Source organism: Nicotiana tabacum, chromosome 20, assembly GCF_000715075.1.
Source record: "Nicotiana tabacum cultivar K326 chromosome 20, ASM71507v2, whole genome shotgun sequence".
Taxonomy (NCBI): Eukaryota; Viridiplantae; Streptophyta; class Magnoliopsida; order Solanales; family Solanaceae; genus Nicotiana; species Nicotiana tabacum.
In genome coordinates this window covers 35,972,355-35,982,713 of record NC_134099.1, presented here as the reverse complement: position 1 = coordinate 35,982,713, position 10,359 = coordinate 35,972,355, and the positions used below count along the sequence as shown (strand labels likewise).

At 35.9% G+C, this 10,359-nt stretch overlaps 1 protein-coding gene across 2 annotated transcripts; it reads left to right on the top strand.

Moving 5' to 3' along the window:
* The first annotated feature begins 1,364 nt into the window (after nt 1-1,364).
* Nucleotides 1,365-8,615, top strand: LOC107812748 (uncharacterized). Of its 2 annotated transcripts, none has more exons than XM_016637915.2 (10): nt 1,365-1,681; nt 2,672-3,039; nt 3,873-4,031; nt 4,930-5,010; nt 6,540-6,638; nt 6,788-6,880; nt 6,961-7,104; nt 7,886-7,993; nt 8,175-8,226; nt 8,314-8,615. In XM_016637915.2, the coding sequence occupies exons 2-10, from the start codon at nt 2,704-2,706 to the stop codon at nt 8,343-8,345; spliced, it is 1,104 nt and encodes a 367-aa protein (XP_016493401.1). In that variant the 5' UTR covers nt 1,365-1,681; nt 2,672-2,703; the 3' UTR covers nt 8,346-8,615. The 2 variants fall into 2 exon arrangements, with proteins under 2 accessions (XP_016493401.1, XP_016493400.1); XM_016637914.2 differs by having other exon boundaries at nt 6,785-6,880.
* The last annotated feature ends 1,744 nt before the right edge of the window (nt 8,616-10,359 follow it).

The following is a 10,359-nucleotide window of genomic DNA, read 5'->3' as shown; positions in this document are numbered from 1 at the left end:
CCTGCAGCTGGGGCATGGGCACCAGAATAATGGCCCGACTCTCGAGACCTCTTGGCCTCCCTTTCCTCTCTCTCCCTAGTATGCATACCCTCAATCCTCCTAGCAATGCTCACCACCTGTTGATAAGAAATATCCATCTCCAACTCACGAGCCATGCTAGACCTGATACTGGGGATAAGGCCCTCAATAAACCGGCGAACCCTCTCGCGAACAATAGAAACCAAGGCTGGTGCATGTCTAGCCAAACTATTGTAACGAACAACATACTCTGAGATAGCCATAACACCCTGGCGCAAATTCTCAAACTTTATGCGTCATGCGTCTCTGAGGCTCTAAGGAACATACTCTCTTAGGAACAGATCTGAAAACTAAGTCCAAGTTAGTGAAGCAGCCTCATCCGGACTATCTAACTCATAGGTGCGCCACCACTCATAGGCAGCTTTTCGAAGCTGAAAAGTAGTGAAGGAAACCCTGCTCGATCCTGATATACCCATGGTATGGAGAATATGGTAACACTCATCCAGAAATCCCATAGCATCATCCGATGCTAGACCACTGAATACAGGAGGCTTGTACTTCTTGAACCTCTCAAGCCTCAGCTGCTCATCCTCTGAAGTCGTTACCCTATCCTCGGGCTGATCTCAGACTGCATGTTGTACAGGAAAAATCTCAAGGACCTGCTCAACATGCACTCGCTGCTCAGGAGTGTGAGTGGCGGGAGTCTGTGCTCCTCTCATGGCTTGAGATGTAGTTGCAGCAAGGGGAAGCAACTCGCTGTATTCTATGTATTTCATTGTCTTTTTTTTTCATTGTATTTCAATGTGTCTATGTATTTTATTATATTCATTGTCTCGCTATATTCCATGAATGTATTCATATGTTTTTTTAATTAACATAATTTATGTATTCAGATGAATTATATAATTTCTCTGAAGATTGCTATGTTTTTGGGGTATTTTTCGGTTGAGAATCTTTTTTATAACGGAAAATACAAAATTTGTGTATTATAATTGAGTTTGTTGAGTTATATTAGGAGTCTATTATGTTAATTAATTCACTTTCCGTTTAAAAATATTTGTAATCCCCTGTTTCACACCGTGAATACAGTCGAATACAATAATCTGTCCAACTGTAATCTCATGTTTCACGCTGTGAATACAGTCGAATACAAAAATTTGTCTAACTGTAATCCCTTATTTCACGCCTACAAATGTTACTGTATTCATGAATACAGTAGCTTAAATACATCGAATATACTCTAAAAAAACCTAAAAATATAGATATAGGAGGTCATTACAAAAGTCGTACAAAAATAAAAGATGAATGGATTAGTGAAATTCCATTGGTGGTATTTCAAAAGGATAAAAGAAAATGAAAACATTGAACCGGAATCAGACCGGAGAAACAATTGACAAAACCCGACCGGTTAACGAGCAAAACCCCCACCTAAAACCGTACTACTACTATTGCTGCTGAAAAGTTACACCTACCCACCCCCATACCCCTAAAAACTCACCCACCCCCACCCACCCACCCAATTCTTCTCTCACTTCTACCCATACACTAAACCCCACCCACCCCACTCCCACCACCCACCCCCATCTCTCACTCCTTACACTCTCTCCATGCGTTCTTGTTCATGCTTCAACAACAGCTCCCAGTTTCATCCAGTAATTGAGGGGTATGTTTTCTCTGTTTGTTAAAAACCTTTGATTTGATGACCCCGTTTTAATTCTCCCCAAAATTAGGGTTCTAATTTCGTTAGATTATTTCTTTTTTGATTTTGTGAATACCCTTTACAGTTTCTCTTAAATTTTCCACTTTTATGGAGTTTGAAAGTTATATTCTTCAAACTGTTTAACCCCTTTTCAGCTGAGTCTTGAGTTGTTTGCTGACATATTTTTTAGGATATTGACTCAAAGTTTGATTTTTGGTGCTGAGGGAAGAAAAATCCTCCATACTGTTCTTGTAAATTCAAACATTAGGCTGTCTGTGATATGTGTTGTTATGTAATAAAGGCGTAAAAGAAAATAAAAATTAATTTTTTCAGGGGAAAATACTAAGTAGTAGTAATATATTTTTTAACTTTGTATTTTTTTTCTTTTTTGTATTTGGACTATAAAACAAACAGAAAATGAGTGATTTAGTGCTCAGGGGAAATATCACACACACATGTATTTGATGAGCTGAAGAAAATTCTTTCTTTTCATTTATTGTTTTTGACTTTTGGATTTTCTGCGAGTTTCCTTTACAGGTTTTCTTTCTCTTGATTTCCTCCATTTTATTTGGAACTGCAGCTTTTGATCTTGGAACTGTTTATTCTCTTTGCAGCTGAGTCTGATTAATGGCATAAAAGAAAAGAAAAGTTAAAATCACACTCCAAAGGAAAAAGCTTCTCATTTTATGTCTTTCAATAAACAAAAGAAGCAGAAAATGAGTATAAAATAGTTATTATCGGTTAGACTCTGAACTGAATGGAGTTTATATTAGAGTTCCACTGAATTGGAATTCTTAAGTGCACGCTTTTCACTTGGTCATGTGTTTTTGGAAGTGGAACGAAGGAAACAGTAGATGAAAAATAAGTATATTTTCCTTTGTTCATATGCATACATATATGTATTAGTTGAATTAACAAAGTTACGATCTTTTCGTTTTTCTTTTTGTTTCTCAGAAACTGGTGGAGCCTGAAGGAAGTCCCGTGGAATGAACAGCTTGTTTCATGCATGTTCTACTGCAATATTAACAAAGACTAGCCGTCTTGTCGTGAAGAGTTCGCTCTGTGGATTTCCAGCTATTTCATGGAAGAGAAGCTTTGGTCATGCTAGAATTAGAAACGTTGATTCTGCCTTGTATTTGAATAGAGTTTGTGTTCGCTGCTATTCGTCTAAAAAGCATAGTGGAGATAGCTCTCAATCACAGAATTCTGATTCTACTCCAGTAATGAAGGAAGAGAGAGATGGTTTCTTTGTTGTCAGGAAAGGAGATCTGGTTGGAGTGTACAAAAACTTGAGTGATTGCCAGACTCAAGTTGGATCATCGGTAACTACTGTTATTTCTCTCATTTATTGATCTGTTGTTGAATAGTTCTATTGTTTGTAGATGACTTTTAATCCTGAGTGAAGATATAAAGACAACGATACTATTCATTAAAATTGACCCAATATGTACCGACTTACTTGTGCATTTTCTTGATTATTAATTGGCATAGGTAGAATCAGTCAAAAAGTCAGAACCTTGTGTTTTAATAAGACTGACCTTATTTATTAATTACAACTTCACGTAAGCACTTTGAACGAGTTACAGACTTACACTTGCTTAGGAATTCCCTAATTAGAGGAGGGTAGTGAAAGCAATTATGTATCCTATATGTTATTCTTTTGTCTCATTGTAATTGTAAAACAATATCTTTGAAGATTCAGATAGATCAAAGAAAGAAGTAACTGAATTTATTGTTTATCCTTCAATTAGAAAGTTCTTTTTTTTCTTCCTAACTTCTCTGTTCAAGTTCTGCAACGATGCCTTCTCCATAGTGTTCCAATTTCTCTGCCATTTCATCTTCCTATTTTTAAGTAGCATAGTCATGTAATACAGATGGATAGGACTTCTATAGTCATTGGATAATGCTTGTGTAATGAATTCCCATTTAATTCTTACTCTTGTTACCCATATTATAAGGGGTCAAATCCAGTGACTTTAGTAGATATCGCAACATTCTTGGTGCTGCAGGCTTATTTTAGTGAAATTTAGTTATAACAAATAAAATAAAAATAAATATGAATCTAGAAATAAAAAAGAGAGACGCTAACACAATGAAGTTTGCAGAATCGCACTGATATATGAGCTGTTTTTTCTCCCTCTTCTGTTTCTGGCAGATATGTGATCCTCCTGTTAGTGTGTATAAAGGCTACTCCATGCCTAAGGACACAGAAGAATATCTTCTCTCTTGTGGGCTTAAAAATTCTCTGTATTCTATTAGAGCTGCAGATCTCACCGAAGATCTCTTTGGGACTCTAGTACCATGCCCTTTTCAGGTATAATTCTTGTGTGGTTCTCTTGGATTATTCTATCTCTTTTTTGTACAGGAGAAATTTTTATATTTCAAAAACCTGTTGACAATGAGATTCGTATTCAGATTTCCTGTCTCGGAGTTATTCAGTTTATATCACCGTACAAAGAATCCCAAATAACATTAAAATCAATGAGCTAAAGAAGAGCTGGACTTGTCACGTATTAGGTGCAGCTGCTCTGGAAGTAAAACCTTGAGGTGCAATGGTGCATAATCCAACCATGATAACTGGATTGAAAAAATTCTTGCAAGTTTACAAGTTGGCTTGTGCCTTTATTTTAGAGAAGGAATGAAAAACTTTCTAACACACTTATCCCTCAAGTAAAGAAAAAGTTCGCGGATTTTAGTAGAGCATCCTACCAATTAGGTAATGGTAAAAGGAAAACTGTGACAACTTCTTTGAATCATGCATGGTATATATACTTCTTTCTGTTTCTTCTATGTTGTATATCAAGGATTGTCCCTGAATGCGAGTTTTGTACTCAGCCTATTTAGTTTTCCTACTGCATATGTTCATGTCCACATTATAGTTAAGTAGAAAAAAACCACACACACAAACACATAAAAAATAAGACATTATAGTTAAGTAAAGATCTATCTAAAAAATCCTTGCTTCTCTATTCTCTATCTATGAGGTACTCTCTGATTCTTCTCTCTGTTTGTCTATCTCTTTCGGAGTGTCCATCTTTGGTTTCTCTCTCCCTACACTCTTTGCTCTAGATGAAATTGCTAGTCAGTTGTATGCTCTGATAGTTATCATAATTCATAAAGTTGCAGTACCCAGAAAATAATTCATGTTTCATTTTCCCTCCTTTTCTTTTATTACTGGTCATACATATTTATTAGCATTTCATCTTTTGCAGCAACCTTCTTCTTCAAAAAGTGGTACATCTGATCATTTGCCAAAGAAGAGGTCACAGGATGCAATGTGGTCAGAATATGCGGTAAGTTAGGGCTGTATATGGTTTTGCTGTTGAAAAGTCTAAAAGGGTTTGTGGCAATTGCTTCTGAGGTTGTTTTTACTTTTCTCTACAATCCAAGTTTAACTATTTTTGCAATCATTTTCATAATTGCCTTTGAGGTTGTTTTCAGTTTTCACTTTACTGTAAAATCCAAGTTTATTTGTTTTTGCAATCATTTTCAAAACATTGTTTGGTTGCTAAGGAACTCAATTTACTTGCTTCTATATGCTTACATGCTCTTCAAGTTTATATATTTCTTACTAGATTTTTCCTTGAGATGCCATAACTAATGGTTTCACATCTTACAGGAGAACATTGTCAATTATTCGATTAGAAGGCATTTTTCTCACAAGTTGGTCTGCTTTCCAAGTTAAAATTTTATTCTGATTCGTCATGGGAGAATTTTAGGGATCTTTCTGTTATGTCTAGGTAAACCACTTTTTAAGGGACACGATGGTCATGCCATAAAGGGGGTAAGTCTCAAAAATGGAAGTACTAGGGATAGTGTACCCTGGTGATGCAGGTATATATCTGAAAATAGTAATTCGGTTAAATGGTGCCTTTACCAGATACGTAAAAGAAAAGTTCTCATGATGAGAAGCTTCAGAAGCAAAGAAAGAAAACCGGTGGTTGTACACGGATCTTACAAGAAGTATCTCTGTAAAAGGGTGATAAAGACGACATATTAGTATCTTCTTCATAAGAAGTTTCTCTGTCGCATAAAATTAATTTACTTCATTTGTGTCTCCTCTTGTTTGTTTTCCATTGACCTACACACTAAATCGAGAATCGGATCAACCTGATGTGTTTGATGGCCTGAGATACTTTACCATGTCTCTGTGCCTTGATAGAGCAAAATGGTTGATGTCGGTTGCTCTTTCCTTTATTTCTTTTTAACTGGAACTTTCCTCCATACAAATTTTTAATGAAAAATTTGATATTAATGAGTTCATGGTTGTTTAGAAAGAACTTAAGTACTGTAATAATTCCTTGAACTTTTGGGATGCAGTGTAGCTATATGACTAGATGGGGGATCTTTTTACTTTTTTCTTATTGGAGCCGAGAACAGTGTAATTTGCTAATTAGTGTTATGTGCTCGCTTAGAGCCGTGGTAGGCAGTTTGACAATGTTTGGTTGAAGCTGTGAAGAGTATTTCAACTTTTGAAGTTGAAATTGAAAGGGAGTTTTTGGAAGTGATAAAGAGAAAGACTTAATACTTTCGAGAAGTCTACCGTAAGTATTAAAGAGAAAATATTACTGCCTATTGGAAATAGAACATCTTGATTGGATGAATTGCAATATCTTACTGTACATTGAGCACATAATGTTGCAACCAGTGGATTGTATTCTTTGCAGTATTGTGTTCTACTATCTGTGTTTTGCAAAGATGGCATGTTTATTGGCTTAAAATAGTTGGAACGCTGATCACTTACATATTCTGCCTGGATAAAATGTGTTTGGCTCCGCACTGTTATGGAAACTATGTTGTTTATTGGCATCTTCATTTGCAGGATGCTGTTGGATCAGCAGTTATTCCAAATGATTCCATAAGAAAGCATGTCAAGATCGAACATCATAAGGGGGACCAAGTTCTAGCTCTACCATCCGGTGTGAGTGGCTAATCTTTAAACATAAATGTTTTTTATATTGTAATCGACAAAGCAAAATGACATTATACTTACGGCTGAAATCTTATTATTTCTCTTTATGGTTTGTGCTGTTCTGGTATAAAAAATCTGATAGTTGTTATCCTCAGCAGCGGTCTTGTACTCTTGAATTTGATGGTGCTTCAAAAGGAAATCCTGGACAAGCTGGCGCAGGAGCTGTTATACGGGCTGATGATGGAAGTTTGGTAATAATTACTGTACTAACTTTGGAATTGTACTTTTGCATTTGATCTCCTAGTTGTATTTACAACCTTTCTTCTAATAGACCTGCAGGCTACGTGAAGGTTTAGGAGTGGCAACCAGCAATCATGCTGAATACAGGGCTTTTATTTTGGGTTTGAAATATGCACTTAGTAAAGGGTTTACAAATATTCGTGTTCAGGGAGACTCCAAGCTTGTTTGTATGCAGGTTTGTTTTCTATAATCATGTATTCGGTCGTGTATTTCTCCTTCCCTTGCTTGAGATTCTTCCTTTGTGATTCACTGCAGTATCAAAACTTGTCAGATTCTGTTGTACTCTCAGTAACTTAACTATGTTCTCTACTCTTTTAGCTCGATCAAGGGAGTATTTTGCTTCTTTAAAAGGTCCAGGAAGTTGGTAGTGAACTAGTATCTAACAATTTTTCTGACTGTTTGTTCACTTCTTCTTGAAGTTATTCACTAATTTCATGCCATAGTGCCATCTGTATGGGATAAGGTTCTTCTTCTAACCTCTGGTATATTGTAGTCGTAATTTCCTTGCAAACTAACTGAACCACTAGGTTAGAGAAGAAAGAAGAAAAGTTTGATCACTTTGATTATGGGTAAAACAGTACTTATCCCCCCAAAGAAGGTATTTTATGGGTAGATCGGCTACCACTGTCAACTCTAGTTCGGTTTAAGTGCATGCCAATATATTATTGTGAAGAAATGGGGAATCTTAGTAAAAGATTAGTAATGGTTTTATGCTTTAGCGAACAACACTAATGGAGGTTAGGCTGAAATAAGTTTGGCATAATAGGAAAAATACAGTGCAGATTCCTGCTACTGGGAAAAGTTCAAGAGAGTAGAGAAAAGATAGACACCAGAAACTTTAGAAGGAGAATTTCTCTTTTATGAGATTCCTGCTGTCCTCTGTTAGTTTATTTTAGGTTTCTTGTTCTCGTCCATTTTGATCTCATTGATATTATACTAGTGTACTTTCCAAACAGATCCAAGGTCTGTGGAAGGTTAAAAATCAAAACATTGCCACGGTGTTTGAGCAGGCAAAGCAACTGAAGGAGAGGTTCCTTTCTTTCCGCATCATTCATGTTCTTCGGGTAATTCATTACAAATCCTTCTCTTCTTTCTTCTGCACAATTTAACTCATCACGGCGTTGTCTCACTTTATCTGTCACAAGTATTTTCTATAATAGCCCATGAACTACATACATTTCTCATTACCTATATCTTTTCCTTGCTGATTTTCTGGAGATTTAATATGCTTCTTACTCCTAATAGGAATCAAACTCCGATGCGGATCAGCAGGCAAACTTGGCTGTCGAACTTGCTGGTGAGAGTTTCACTTTCTTTGGAACTTGGAGTTTGGTCATTTTGGGTGGTCATCACTGTTTTATCTTAACTGCATCTGTTAATGCAGAGGGCCAAATTCAGGAGGAGATAGAGAAATGACAGCACAAAAGAGACCCGTATTAAATTACATGGGCAGAAATGTAGTAATGGTGCAGACAAGGATTTTTACGCGCTAACCACTAGGTCCCAGTGCTTTGCAGAATCTTGATTTCTTGAGGGTGATTTAATGTCCACGTTTGATTAATCTTATTGCAATTAGGTTATTATGTAAATGTTACTATTGGATATGGGCTCATAACTGGGACCAACAACAAATGTTACTACGACTAGTTATTGACTTTGAATTCTTATGCGTCACTCAATGTTCCCCCAGACACTCAAAGAAAGACTCGTGGAAATTATTGATGCAAATCATCTCTGTCATTTGTAAGGTTATATCTGTTAATATTGTGAAGGCTTAAACCATAATTGATGGAGATCTTAACCAGCTCGTCAAATGGCTGTATGGAGTTGACTGTAGAGCGATCAGAAGAATTGAGAAGTATAGACAAAAAAAGAAGTTGCTTTTATATAAAAGACTACAATTTAGGAATGACTCACCATAAAGTAGAAGATGAAGACTTCGTGATTATGACTCTCGCTCAATCCATATGGCCTAAATTGAAGTAGTTGACTACACAAGGGGTTCTTATGTAATAGTGACTGCAGAGCACATTCAAATTAGAATTTTTACCTCCTATAGCAAAGGTTAACATCTTATTTATTTTAAAAAAATTATATTCTATAAATACTTTTTAAGGTTTATAGCAAAATATTTAATTTTGGTTACCTCCTAGCCCTAAGCCACTAAATACGGTAATCAGTTACTCTGTTTTTTTTCTCTCTCTACTTTGATACATCCCATTCTCTTCCACCATCCCATTAAAAGTAAAATCAGTTACACCAGCGTATCAAAGCTTCTGCCGCCGTTCTTGACTCTTAATTATCTAACGAGTGTTATTTACGATAAAGGGAATCCACAACACTATATATCAAAGCTATCAAACATGGAATTCACCACATCAATTCCGACACACTTCTACTTTTGGTGAAAATTATAACATCTAATTTTTTTCTTTCTTTTTGCTTTGTCTTCTTCTGGAATTGAACTGTAGTAGAGAAGTTGGAATATGAGGCAACGACGCTCGACGCAGAGCTGGAGAGTTTCAACGCATTACGCTGTATTCATGATTTTCGTTGTATTCATTGTCTTTTATTTTCATTGTATTTCAATGTATCTCGTTGTATTCCATGTATTTTATTGTATTCTCTGTCTTTTTTCATTGTATTTCAATGTATCCCGTTGTATTCTATGTATTTCATTGTATTCACTGTCTCGCTATATGTCATGAATGTATTCATAAGTTCTTTTTAATTAATATAATTTATGTATTCACATGTATTATATAATTTCTCTGAAGATTGCTATGTTTTGGGGGTATTTTTGGGTTGAGAATCTTTTTTATAACTGAAAATACAAATGTTGAGTGTTATAATTGAGTTTGTTGATTAGGAGTCTATTATGTTAATTGATTCACTTTCCGTTTTAAAAATAGTGTAATTTCCTATTTCATGCCGTGAATACAGTCGAATGCAATAATTTGTCCAGCTGTAATCCTATGTTTCACTCTATGAATATAGTCGAATACACTCGAATACAACAACTGATTAGCTGGACTTCCCTGATTCACGCCTATTTTTACTACTGTATTCATGAATACAATAGCTTAAATACATCAAATACATCTTATGTAAGATAGTTTGTTATTGGCAAGTTGGAAGTGGGATTCTTCCCACATCGGAAGAAAGAAGTTCTGTGCTTGTCATGTGAAACACTCCCGGGACAGACCTTACTCGTACCGTGCCTATTAGCCTCGGAACTGATCATTATGAAATAGCACATAACATGCACGAGACTGACTCAACAGGCACGAGATTGTCTCAACATGCACGAGACTGACTCAATAGGCATGAGATTGACTCAACAGGCACGAGATCCTAGAGTTAATTATTTTTAACAGAAAACCCAAATTTATTTGAATTTTAAATTCAAAATTCGAATAAATAGTCGTGT